The sequence below is a fragment of the Jaculus jaculus genome, chromosome 6 (genome assembly GCF_020740685.1).
Source record: "Jaculus jaculus isolate mJacJac1 chromosome 6, mJacJac1.mat.Y.cur, whole genome shotgun sequence".
Lineage (NCBI taxonomy): Eukaryota > Metazoa > Chordata > Mammalia > Rodentia > Dipodidae > Jaculus > Jaculus jaculus.
The window spans coordinates 71870346-71884660 of NC_059107.1; the positions used below are offsets into that span (position 1 = coordinate 71870346).

At 38.4% G+C, this 14315-nt stretch overlaps 1 protein-coding gene across 2 annotated transcripts in view; it reads left to right on the top strand.

Moving 5' to 3' along the window:
* Larp4b (La ribonucleoprotein 4B) overlaps positions 1 to 14315 on the top strand; it is a 94171-nt gene that overhangs the window by 62850 nt on the left and 17006 nt on the right. The window contains exons 8-12 of one of the 2 annotated variants that reach the window (XM_004662200.2): positions 8249 to 8359; positions 9300 to 9353; positions 9435 to 9644; positions 12089 to 12195; positions 12637 to 12888. In XM_004662200.2, coding sequence (XP_004662257.1) covers positions 8249 to 8359; positions 9300 to 9353; positions 9435 to 9644; positions 12089 to 12195; positions 12637 to 12888 — 734 coding nt within the window. The remainder of the gene's footprint in view (positions 1 to 8248; positions 8360 to 9299; positions 9354 to 9434; positions 9645 to 12088; positions 12196 to 12636; positions 12889 to 14315) is intronic. The other variant, XM_045152341.1, reaches the window with a different exon arrangement.

Consider the following 14315-nt stretch of genomic DNA (forward strand, 5'->3'; position numbering starts at 1 on the left):
GACTAGTGACGTAGAACATTTTTTTAGATGCTTTTTTGCCATTCGTATTTCTTCCTTTGAGAATGCTCTGTTTAGCTCCATAACCCATTTTTTGATTGGCTTGTTTGATTCCTTATTATTTAACTTTTTGAGTTCTTTGTATATCCTAGATATTAATCCTCTATCAGATATATAGCTGGCGAAGATTTTTTCCCATTCTGTAGGTTGCCTCTTTGCTTTTTTCACTGTGTCCTTTGCAGTGCAAAATCTTTGTAATTTTATGAGGTCCCAGTGATTAATTTGTGGTTTTATTACCTGAGCAATTGGGGTTGTATTCAGAAAGTCTTTGCCAAGACCAATATGTTGAAGGGTTTCCCCTACTTTTTCCTCTAGCAGTTTCAGAGTTTCAGGTGTGATGTTAAGGTCTTTAATCCATTTGGACTTAATTCTTGTGCATGGCAAGAGAGAAGAATCTATTTTCATTCTTCTGCAGATATATATCCAGTTCTCCCAACACCATTTGCTGAAGAGGCTATCTTTTCTCCAATGAGTAGTTTTGGCATTTTTATCGACTATCAGGTGGCTATAGCTACTTGGGCTTACATCTGGGTCCTCTATTCTGTTCCACTGATCTACATGTCTGTTTTTGTGCCAGTACCATGCTGTTTTGGTTACTATGGCTCTGTAGGATAGATTAAAATCAGGTATGGTGATACCACCAGCCTTATTTTTGTTATTCAGCATTATTTTAGATATTCGAGGTTTTTTGTGATTCCAAATGAATTTTTGGATTGTTTTTTCTATTTCCATGAAGAAAGCCTTTGGAATTTTGATAGGGATTGCATTAAATGTGTAGATTGCTTTAGGTAAGATTGCCATTTTCACAATATTGATTCTTCCAATCCAGGATCAAGGGATGTTTCTCCACTTTCTAGTGTCTTCTGCAATTTTTCGCATGAGTGTTTTAAAGTTCTCATTGTAGAGATTCTTTACTTCCTCCGTTAGGTTTATTCCAAGGTACTTTATTTATTTATTTTTTTTTTTGGATGCAGTTGTGAATGGGAGTGATTCTCTGATTTCATCCTCTGTGTGTTTGTTGTTAGCATATATGAAGGCTACTGATTTCTGTGTATTTATTTTGTATCCTGCTACATGGCTGTAGGTTTTGATCAGCTCTAACAGTTTGCTAGTAGAGGCTTTAGGGTCCTTTATGTATAGAATCATGTCATCTGCAAATAATGATAACTTGATCTCTTCCTTTCCAATTTGTATCCCTTTTATGTGTGTCTTTTGCCTTATTGCTACGGCTAAGACTTCCAAAACTATATTAAGTAAAAGTGGGGACAGTGGACACCCTTGTCTTGTTCCTGATTTTAGTGGAAAAGCTTCCAGTTTTTCCCCATTTAGTAATATGTTAGCTGTAGGCTTTCAGAAATAGCCTGTATTTTATTGAGATATGTTCCTTCTATTCCCAGTCTCTGTAGGACTTTTATCATGAAGGGATGTTGGATTTTGTCAAATGCTTTCTCTGCCTCTAATGAGATGATCATGTGATTTTTGTCCTTCAACCCATTTATATAATGTATTACATATATCAATTTGTGTATGTTGAACCATCCCTGCATCTCTAGGATAAAGCCTACTTGGTCAGGGTGAATGATCTTTTTGATATACTCTTGTATTCTGTTTGCCAATATTTTGTTGAGAATTTTTGCATCTATGTTCATGAGGGAGATTGGTCTGTAATTTTCTTTTTTTGTTCTATCTTTGCCTGCTTTTGGTATCAGGGTGATTCTGGCCTCATAGAAGGAGTTTGATAGAATTCCTTCTTTTTCTATTTCCTGGAAAAGCTTAAGAAGCAATGGTGTTAGCTCTTCCTTAAAGGTCTGGTAAAATTCAGCAGTGAATCCATCCGGGCCTGGGCTTTTTTTAGTTGGGAGATTATTGATAACTATTCCGAACTCCAAATTTGTTATAGGTCTATTTAAGAGATTAATCTCATTTTGATTTAATTTAGGAAGGTCATGTAAATCAAGGAAATCATCCATTTCTTTCAGATTTTTCATACTTTGTGGAGTATATGCTTTTATAGTATGTACCTATGAGTGCATAGTATATTCCAGGTCAGCCTGGACTAGAGTCAAACTCTACCCCCCAAAAATCAAATAAAATTAAGTCCCCAAATTAAGGTAAATGAACTTCTGTGATAAATAACTTCAAAATAAATATTTTTTTTAATTTTTATTAACATTTTCCATGATTAAGAAATATATCCCATGGTAATTCCCTCCCTACGCACCTCCACACTTTCCCATTTGAAATTCTATTCTCCATCATATTACCTCCCCATTACAATCATTGTAATTACATATATACAGTATCAACCTATTAAGTATCCTCCCTTCCTTTCTCTTCCCTTTATGTCTCCTTTTTAACTTACTGGCCTCTGCTACTAGGTATTTTCGTTCTCACACAGAAGCCCAATCATCTGTAGCTAGGATCCACATATGAGGGAGAACATGTGGTGCTTGGCTTTCTGGGCCTGGGTTACCTCACTTAGTATAATCCCTTCCAAGTCCATCCATTTGTCTGCAAACTTCATAAGTTCATTTTTCTTTACTGCTGAGTAGAACTCCATTGTTTAAATGTGCTACATCTTCATTATCCACAAATCAGTTGAGGGACATCTAGGCTGGTTCCATTTCCCGGCTATTATAAATTGAACAGCAATAAACATGGTTGAGCACGTACTCCTAAGGAAATGAGATGAGTCCTTTGGATATATGCCTAGGAGTGCTATAGCTGGGTCATATAGTAGATCAATCTTTAGCTGTTTTAGGAATCTGCACACTGTTTTCCACATTGGCTGGACCAGATTGCATTCCCACCAGCAGTGTAGAAGGGTTCCTCTTTTTCCACATCCCCGCCAGCATTTATGATCATTTGTTTTCATGATGGTGGCCAACCTGACAGGAGTGAGATGGAATCTCAATGTAGTTTTAATCTGCATTTCCCTGATGACTAGTGACGTAGAACATTTTTTTAGATGCTTATATGCCATTCGTATTTCTTCCTTTGAGAATGCTCTATTTAGCTCCATAGTCCATTTTTTGATTGGCTTGTTTGATTCCTTATTATTTAACTTTTTGAGTTCTTTGTATATCCTAGATATTAATCCTCTATCAGATATATAGCTGGCGAAGATTTTTTCCCATTCTGTAGGTTGCCTCTTTGCTTTTTTCACTGTGTCCTTTGCAGTGCAAAATCTTTGTAATTTTATGAGGTCCCAGTGATTAATCTGTGGTTTTATTGCCTGAGCAATTGGGGTTGTATTCAGAAAGTCTTTGCCAAGACCAGTATGTTGAAGGGTTTCCCTTACTTTTTCCTGTAGCAGTTTCAGAGTTTCAGGTGTGATGTTAAGGTCTTTAATCCATTTGGACTTAATTCTTGGCGAGAGAGAAGAATCTGTTTTCATCCTTCTGCAGATATATGTCCAGTTTTCAAAACACCATTTGCTGAAGAGACTGTCTCTTCTCCAATGAGTAGTTTTGGCATTTTTATCGAATATCAGGTGGCTATAGCTACTTGGGCTTACATCTGGGTCCTCTGTTCTGTTCCACTGATCTACATGTCTGTTTTTGTGCCAGTACCATGGTGTTTTTGTTACTATGGCTCTGTAGAAGTTAAAATCAGGTATGGTGATACCACCAGCCTCATTTTTGTTGCTCAGTGTTATTTTAGATATTCGAGGTTTTTGTGATTCCAAATGAATTTTTGGCAAAATAAATATTTTTATGGCAAGCAGGTATTCAAAGAAGTCCCTGATGCCCTGATGAGTCCCTGGTGTTTTTCTGGATCCACCCTTACTTGCCAGTGATTTTTCCATCATGAGTACAAATGTCTTTAGTGTAAGAATAAATGCAATGCAAAAATTATCACTCCATAGAGGAGTGATAACTTGGGTCTCGTTGATAGTTTATGAATAATGAGAAGCTTTGTAGTCTAATACATTGTTATAAATTTGCTATTTGTCCATAGCTTAATCTGACTTGTATGGCATACTAACCACACTAATGTTTGTAACATCTCAAGACAATTAAGAAAAATTGTGATAGGATGTATTGGGAATTAATTCATCAGTTCATTTGTGGGCCACCTCAGAGAATAGTGTCTGCCTGCTTTTGGAGACTCTTAATCGGCTTGGCTGATCTTTCATGTCATTCGTGCTTACTTGTCTTTTAAACAAGGGAAGAAATCATTTCTACTTATACTTGCTGAGATTCAGCTTTTCACTCTTAGTAGAACAGTATGTATGAAGACTTAAAGGAAAATAATATTACTCTTTTTTGTTTGCTTGTTTGTTTTTTTAGAGAGGGGAAAGGAACAGAGAATTGGTGCTCCAGGCCCTCAGCCACTGACATTGAAGTCCAGATACTTGTGCCACTTAGTGAGCATGTGTGACCTTAACGCTTGCCTAACCTTTGTGCATCTGGCTTACATGGGATCTACAGAGTAGAACTTGAGTCCTTAGGCTTTGCAGGCAAGAGCCTTAGCGCTCAGCCATGCCTCTATTGCAATACTACTCTTTAACTGTTGTCTTGTTCTGATAGTTGTACTGTCTTCAAGAAGACAAGATCTGGGGGCTGGAGAGATCTCTCAGTGGCTAAGGTGCTTGCCTGTACAGCCTAAAAACCCTGGTTTGATTCCCCAGTACCCATGTAAAGCAGATGCATAAAACTGTGTATGTATCTGGGGTTCATTTGCAGTTGCTAGAGTCCCTGGTGCACCCATTCTCTCTCCCTCCCTCCCCCCCATCTCCAGTTTTTCAGACTTTAAGTATTTGTAAAACCTGCAATCAAATAGGATTTTATACTTTTCTCTTTAACCTATATCTTGCTATTAATAAACCTGCACTGTTGTATAGAGCTTGAATAAAAGTCTTAAGAAAATTTAGAGGAAACTATGTTAAATTAAAAGTTGAAAAGGAGGGCTGGAGAGATGGCTTCGCGGTTAAGCGCTTGCCTGTGAAGCCTAAGGACCCCGGTTCGAGGCTCAGTTCCCCAGGTCCCGCGTTAGCCAGATGCACAAGGGGGCGCATGCTTCTGGAGTTCGTTTGCAGAGGCTGGAAGCCCTGGCGCGCCCATTCTCTCTCTCCCTCTATCTGTCTTTCTCTCTGTGTCTGTCGCTCTCAAATAAATAAAATTTTTTAAAAAAAATTAAAAATAAAATAAAAAAATAAGTTGAAAAGGAAACGGAGGGAAGTAAATTTGTAAGTACTCTGATGCAGAACCCATCTAGTAGGCTAAAAGAACAAGCTCCCAAGTTCCCAGAAAATTCTAGATTTCTTTTTTTTTGGATTGCTTAACTGTAACCAGATGCTTGTCACTAGTTAGAACATTTTAGATGTATTTAGCACCTGTCTGCCTTCTACTTCATTGACAGTCTAATGAAGGGTTGACTTTAGAAGCTGTGATACTAACTTCATTGGTCAGTCTTGTTTTCTAAATTGATGTATTTGTGTTCTCTTTAACAAATGAGTGTTTACCAGAGACTACACAACAGAGTTGGACATTAGAATCACAGGAAATGATATTGTTTAATTCCTTTAGTACTTTTCAGTGAAATGTAATAAACTAGCTAATAATTTTTTATGGAATAGCCTTATTTTCCCTGGTACTGTTTTTATTCTGGACCCTATCTTAGCTGGATAGCCACTGTAGCCTTCATTTGTTATGCTATCATGCTGTCCATTTTAATCTATTTGTCTTTATAGTAAAATGAGTTTCTTGTAAGTTTTTGTATTCTCAGTCTTCACCTGTTTGAGCATATGAAATATATATTCATTAACTTAAAGTGCATGCTTGCATATGTGTGCTATGGCGCATACTTTGGGCTCTCTGTCCTCTCTTTCTGCTTCCTTGAAACTGGTTCTCCTCTTGTTTTGTCATTGTGCACCACCATGGGTCTCCCAAAGCTTTCCATGTCTCCTGGTTCTGCCCCGCATTGGAGCAGGCACATTGAATTACAGATACAGATACAGATACAGATACAGATACAGATACAGATACAGATACAGATATAGATATAGATACAGATACAGATACAGATACAGGTGCTACTTTGCATCTGGCTTTACATGGGTGCTGAGGAGGATCAAACTCAGATTGCCTTTATCCGCTAACCCATCTTCCCAGCCCTTCATTAACTCTTCTAATGCCCTTGTTTTCTAATGCTATCATTTGCATTATTTCTAGGTTAAATTGGGTTGCTCTTTTTTTTTTTCTAGGCCACATTTTTTTTTCACATTTTTCTATTGTGTGAATTTTACTTCACTGACTACAGAATATTTTTGTATCCTTAAAATATTCTTGGGTCTGGTTCTGAGATGTAGTTAAGCTGCTTGGTGATGATGTATACCTTCAGTCCCACTACTCATCCTGACAAAGGAATGTTGTCTGAACCTAAGGAGTTACTTGGAGCCAGTTTGATTCCTAAGCTGTATTTGCTGTGTAGAATCAGAGGAGCCTGGACTCCGGGGTTCATTTTGCTTGTTTGCCCAATAAGTTTTCTGCCTCACATTCTCATGTTCTGAATTTCCACTTTGTCTGCTGGGTGTGCACACACACTATTTTCTTCCCAGTGAGCTGGCTCTGAGGTTGCTCCTCTTGCAAATCATTTCTTCTCTGGACAATGACCTAGGGCCCTCCACAGAGCTCTGGAGCCTATATTCATCCTGCTGACCCTGCAGCCTATAAACAATGGGTTTGAGCCAGGTATGCGTAGGGGCTCACCTTGTTCATGTTTCCTCTCAGGGATGGATCTCCTCGACCATTGGACAGGTGCCTGGAGAACCTTAATTCACATGTTTTATTTTATTTTATTTTTTTCATTTTCTTTCCCTGTCTTTCTTCTCTTTGTTTTTATGTTATTATTTATTTGAGAGAGAGAATGGCATGCCAGGGCCTTCAGATGCTGTAAACGAACTCTAGGCAGTTATGCTGCCCTGTGTATCTGGTATATGTGGGTCCTTTGGCTTTTCAGGCAAGCGCCTTAACCACTAAGCCATCTCTCCAGCCCTGTCTTTTGCTTTTATATATGCATATATATTACATAATATTTATATATATAAATTAAAGACATATATATATATAAATATTTACATATAAAGTATATAATTTTATATGTAATATTTTATATACATACATACATACACACACACACACACCAGGCATGGTGGTGCACACCCTTAATCTTAGCACAGGAGGCAGAGGTAGGAGAATCACCATGAGTTCAAGGCCACCCTGAGACTACATAGTAAATTCCAATTCAGCCTAAACTAAAGTGACACCCTACTTCAAAACAACAACAAATTATTTGCAGAGAGAGTAAGAGTATGGGCACACACCAGGGCCTGTTGCCACTACAGGTGGACTCCACACATGTGTGCCACTTTGTGCATCTGGCTTTACATGGGAACTGGGGAATCAAACTTGGGATAGCAGACTTTGGTAGCAAGCTTCTTTAACTGCTAAGTTATCTCCTTAGCCCCTGTCTTTTCTTTTAGCTGTGCCATTTGAGACAGTAAATCTCGTTCAACTTGTCTAGTAATAAAAGTTCAGTCTGTATTTTTTGATTTTCAAATAATCTTTTTCTGGTATATTTGGTATATATGTGCATGTATGTGTGGGTATAAATGTGTGCTTTTGGAGGACACCCTCAAATGTCATTCTCAGGAACACTGTACCCTCTTTTTTTATACAGGATTTTTTAATGGCCTGGAGCTCACTAATTAGTCTTGGCTGGGTTATGAGCTCCAGAGATCTTTATTGCACCACTTCCCCAGCACTAGGATTGCAGGCATGTGTCACCACATCCAACATTGTTATAAGGGAACTGGGTGCTAAAGTCAGGTCTTTATGCTTACAAGGCAAGCAAGCACTTTACTGACACAACTATCTCCTTGGCCCTCAAATTATTTTTTAAAAAATGATGGTTAATCAGTCTAATGATATAATGGTGTGTTACTTTTCACATTAATACACCTTAGTGATATCTTGAGACTAGGGAAAACTAATTTTCATCATTTTTTGGTTTTTGTTATTGTGGTTCTGTGGCATTATTGGAAGAGATTTACTAGCATTAGGAGCATGCTGTAATCTGCCTAAGGAGAGAAAGAATATGTACTTAAGAGGAGGCATTTTTTTCCTTGATTTGCTGAAGTCAAAAGTGGCATGACTGAAGACTAATTCTACTTCTGTATTTTCTATAGGAAGTAGAAGCACTCTTTAAAGGAGATAATTTACCGAAATTTATAAACTGTGAATTTGCCTATAATGATAATTGGTTTATTACGTTTGAAACAGAAGCTGATGCACAGCAGGTAAGTTCTTTTCTCCACCACTCAATAAGGTGTTTATTATTCATAGATAGAATAAATTAGTGCATTGAGATTATTACAACATTATAGTTTCAGAAGCTTAATGGTTTATTTTTATAGCACTGTAAAAATATTTTGTATTACCTGCTAAGAATATAAGCAACCTATGAAAGTCAGTTCTGGTATCATCTGGATAGAGGCAAAAATTTATTATATTGAACTTGACGATGATCTGGGAATGAAAATCATTGTGTTGAGGGATGCTTTCAGCCTTACTGAGTACAAGTTCCTTAAGGGGCTTGTTTACTTGCTCTTAGAGTAGGCATCTTGTAACAAAGTAACAAGTGTGAAGTGTAAAGTGGTACAAATGAAGGGTTAGAAGAAAAAGAAAAACCTGAAGGATGAGCTGTATCTGGCCAATAGGAGAGAATGAGGAGCACTATGCTTGTGGACCCAGGGCAAGCCCTGCTGATGTGAATGTGAATGGATAGGTTGAGAGCCTTCAGAGTTTGAAGGACTTGATGTTGCTATACGTTGGAAAGAAACATGGAAGCTACATGTAAACAATACCTTCAGTCCTTTAGACTGTCTACTTTTCCTTCCCTGTCAAGCATTTCCTTTCCTGAATTGCATAATCCCAATCTTAAATTGGGATTGAGATGAAGATCTCTGTATTTTTTATTTTCTCCTGGATCAGAATTTTTAGCTGTGTGGATTTGAGAGACTCTTACAACATTTATTAATAGTTGTAATTAGCTATGAATAAATCTTGCTTTTGAGTATTTGGGGCACAAATATTATAGTACTTACAAGGTTGCTTTAATGCATTTGTGACCCCAAGAGTCACTGTTCTGTGTCTTGTCTGCCATATGTTAACTTATTTGAGCTACTGAATTAACTTATAAAGTTAACAGCTTGGTATTTTGGATGATTTTGCCCTTAGGCTTACAAATACCTACGAGAAGAAGTCAAAACTTTTCAAGGAAAGCCAATTAAGGTAAGCAAGACCATTGTTTATAGTTACTGTCTAATCAGTATTCTTAAATATTCTAATAGGAGTTTAAATGTTTCCAAACAGGCACGGATAAAAGCAAAGGCAATAGCTATAAACACATTTTTGCCAAAGAATGGATTCAGACCTCTCGACATGAGCCTTTATACACAGCAGCGTTACGCAACATCTTTTTACTTACCTCCTGTGTACAGTCCTCAGCAGCAGTTTCCTCTGTACAGCCTGATCACCCCCCAGACATGGTCAACAACACACAGTTATCTCGATCCACCCTTGGTAAGTAAGCCTTTTTCTTCTTCGGTTTTTCTATTTTTTTCTTCCAGAATTTACTTAACAGAAATTAACATTTTTAAGATAGACTACAAAGTAATGGGCTTCATTTTCACTGTGTTGTGTGTACCTTCATTATAATTCCTCCTCTTCCAGTGTGCCCCTGCCCACATCTGGCTGGTTTCCTTCCTTCCTCATATAGTCCCCTCTTCTGCTTTCATGTCACATCATTCCGTTACCTCCTCCCACTTTTGTAAGGCCTCTTCTCCCCTTTTTAGTACATACACACAACACACTTTTAAATTTTAAAATCCACATAAGAGAGAAGTCAGTGTTTTTGTCAGTCTGGCTTGTTTGAATTATAGTCATTTCCAGTTCCATCATGTTCCTGCATGTCATAATTTAATTTGTATTTATGCCTGAATAAAATTTTATTGTGTTTATGTACCATATTTTCCTTACATGTTCATCAGTTAATGATTCCATTTCCTGCCTGTTGGGAACAGTGCAGTAGTAAATGAATACACAAGTATATCTGTGATATTTTCACTTAAGAGTTCATCGGGTATGTACTCAAGCTAGGTCAGTCATATAGTAGTTCTATTTTCTATTTTCTGGTATTTTTGTTTCGTTTTTTATGAGAGAGAAAGAATATTGCCATACCAAGGCCTCTAGCCACTACACTCGAGCTCCAGCTGCTTGTACTCCCTTGTGCATGGCTTATGTGGGACCTGGAGAGTTGAACATGAATCCTTAGGTTTCGCAGGCAAATGACTTAACTGCTAACCCATCTCTCCAGCCCTATTTTCAGTTTTTGTAAGAGACCTCCTTAGTGTTTCCCATGTGGATTTACCACTTTATATTCCCACTAATAGTGTATAAGGGTCCGGTCCCTCCCCCCCCCCCACCCCGCCCAGCATTAGTTGACATTTCTGTTCTTTTTTTAAAAAAAATTTATTTATTTATTTATTTGAGAGTGACAGACACAGAGAGAAAGACAGATAGAGGTAGAAAGAGAATGGGCGCGCCAGGGCTTCCAGCCTCTGCAAACGAACTCCAGACGCATGCGCCACCTTGTGCATCTGGCTAACATGGGACCTGGGGAACCGAGCCTCGAACTGGGGTCCTTAGGCTTCACAGGCAAATGCTTAACCGCTAAGCCATTTCTCCAGCCCGACATTTCTTTTCTTGATGATAACCATTCTGACATAGACTCTAAAAGCAGTTGTAATTTGCATTTCCCTGATGGCTAAAAATGTTGAACACTTTTTACAACCATATGTACACATGTACCTGTTTACATATGCATAGATGTACATACATACATACATCCTTCCCAAAGAGTATGGTAAAACATGGTTAGTAGTAATAAGTATGTGATCTCCCTAAGATTGAGAACTTTGAATTTTTTTAAGATCATTGAGAATAAAAATTGTTTACTTTTTGCCAGGCCACCCATAGTTTTTGCATTAACCCTAAGTTTAAGCATTTGGAGATTTTTAGACATTATCTTTGTTCAAGTGCCCATGTGATTCTGAACAAGGTTGTGTCCTCTTAGTGCTTTCATTGGATTATCATAAAGATTAACTAAGATGACAAAGAAAATGTTCTTGCCACCAGCCTGATGATTCTGAATGCTCAGGAAACATTGGCCTTTATCTTTTTTATTTTTATTTGAGAGAGAAACAGGCGGTGGGGGGAGGAGGAAGGTAGAGGAATGGGCTCCCCAGGGCCTTCAACCATTGCAGATGAACTCCAGAAGCATGCACCACCTTGTGCATCTGGCTTACGAGTCTTGGGGAATTGAACTGGGTCCTTTAGCTTTGCAGGCTAGCACCTTAATCGCTAAGCCATCCTTCCAGCCCTTATTTCATTTTTTAAAATATTTTAACATTGGCCTTTAGTTTAATCTCAAATGCTTTCTTTACCCTACTATTACTGTTTTTTTCTTGCTTGTATGTGTATGTATGTAATGTGGTGTGTATGCACATGTATGCCCTTGAAGTGCCTGGTACAGTGGCCTGTGGCAGGGGGTTGTTCCTCTGCAATGGCTAGAGTAGAGCATCATGGTCCATTGCTTTTCCATCTGGTTTTGTTTTGAGCTGGAGTCTCTTTTTTTATTGACTATGGAGTGAGGCTCCAATGATTCTCAAGTCTCTGCTCTCCTATAGGACTGGGGTTATAGGAATGTGTGGCCACACCTAGATGTTTTATGCCAGATCTGGGGATTTGAAATTTGGCAGAGTCTCAGTCATGCTTGTGCAGGAAGCGCACTTAACCACTGAGCCATCTCTCCAGCCCCCTACATATTATTTTAATATGTAAGAAGCAGCATCACATCTCTAATGAGGATAACATGATCTAAGTTACACAATGTGCCATAATATTAAACAAATTAAAAGTCCTTTTCATAATGTTTTTACATGTTTGTTTCTTATTAATGAATCCAGGTAACTCCGTTTCCAAGTACTGGATTTATAAATGGGTTTACGTCTCCAACCTTTAAACCTGTGGCATCTCCTCTGACATCACTCAGACAGTATCCTCCTAGAAGCAGGCAAGTTCCAAGAGTGCTTCAAATGCTTAAGAGCTTCATGTTGCTGCCTTTTTAGTTTGTAATCAGAACTCTATTTAGCCACTAATAATGCTCATCAAAGATAAATCTATTTGAAACTTCCATCAACAGTCTGTAAAGATTAAACACCCAAGTCAGTTGCCTACAGTAAAAAATACTTTTTCTTCAGAGAAGGCTTTTGGAGGAACTTGTGCAGTGTATGCCTGCTTTTTAACTTGAAATCAGACATACAAACAGTGATATGGGGCCTTGACACATGATTGATGGCTTTGCATTATCCCATATGTTGTGCAGTAACTATTCTGAATAACATTTTTGTGTTAAGTAGGGAGCAGATTTTTAGCATCCATATTTCACATTAGCATGCTCATTCTATACGCCTTGATTGTTTGATAATTCAGCATACGAACATCTCATTTACAGGAATCCTAGTAAGTCTCATCTGCGCCATGCGATTCCTAGTGCAGAGAGAGGGCCTGGGCTGCTAGAAAGTCCTTCAATATTTAACTTCACTGCAGAGCGATTAATTAATGGTGTCCGGAGCCCACAGACGAGGCAAGCAGGGCAAACTAGAACACGAATACAAAACCCTTCAGCTTATGCCAAGAGAGAGATTGGAACTGGGCGTGTGGAGCCAAGTAGTCTTGAATCCTCTCCTGGTTTAGGGAGAGGAAGGTAAGTTGTTCACATGTTTTGTTGAGCAGGTATGATGTGCCTATCATAAATATCGATATTAAATTGAACTTAGGTGTTTTATAATTAACTTTGTAATACATCCCAGAAAATCAAATTGAAGGCTATAAACAGTAAAGATTTTCAGTGATTACTTTGAATGATTGCTTTTAGAGCAAAGACAAGTTTCTTATTTCAAAGTATGAAATTTTAATTTATGAGAACTGTAGGTAGAATTGAACTTGTAGGTTATAATCATTACTAATCTAGAATTTGGAGCTCTGCAGTTTGCAGACTCCATTTGTGTGCCTGCAGTGCTACCTTAGTAGTTGACCCTGACCCTCTCTCCCCAGTCCCTGCCTGATAGGTGGTGGCTTCCAGGGTGTCTGTCTTTTGAACTGGCAGTGGGGTGAGGTGAGGATTTATTTCAGTGGTAGAACAGTTGCCTCTATGAGCATGGTCCTGGAGTTCAATCCCTAGTACTTCCAAAAAGTAAACAAACTGGATGACCCAACTGGCAGTGGGGTATAGTAGACAGAACAACTTGCTGAACAGGCAAACCAGCATTTAAATTCCATTCCCACTAGATCTATAAAAAGAAGCTGTCATTGTGAGGTTGGGCTGTTGGCCACATTATTTGCATCCTTAGAGTCTCTTGTCATCACCTGAGGTTCTTGCCATGCATTATGAAGGTAAACTGCTTCTATTTCCTTATTCCTGCTGACTTTAATACAGCTTGTTCTTACTTGTTGTCTGCCTCCTGCCACTTACACCTCTTGCAAAGAGGTGGCATTAAAAAGATACAGGAGATAAGTTTTCCAGACATAAAATATGTTACACAACATCTGACAAATTGAAACTCCAAAAATGTTGGTTCCCTTTTCTTCTTGCTGATAAAGGCATGCCGCTGAGGTATGGCAGGTTTGGCTTAAGTCCACAGTAAGACAAATGCCAGGGCAAAGCTTGCCATACAGGTAGTGGTTTCTAATGCATACACAAATTAGATTTACATTATAACATTGCAATATAGTAAATGTGCAATAACATAAATACGACAAGGCACATACTTGAATTTGGAAGTACTTGATTGATACAAAGTGCTGACAACCACCCAAGTCTTCAGTAAGTTCTAATCCTTTGTCAGTAGAAGATCTTGCTTTGCTGTAGATGGCTGCTGAGTGGTGAATGTTATTATTGAAGGTTGAGGTGGCTGTTTATTAAAATAAGACAACAGTGAGTTTTGTCCTATTACTCTTTGTTTTAAAGAACATTTCCCTGTAGCATGTGTCGCATTTGTATTGTCCCACTGCCAGTGTGGCAGGACCTTTACCAATAGAGCCCATACCGAGGTCATCTTTTTGCTGAACTGTATGACACAAGTCCTCAACCCGTAATTGGTACTCAATCACGTCCTCAGGCTCCACTTTAAA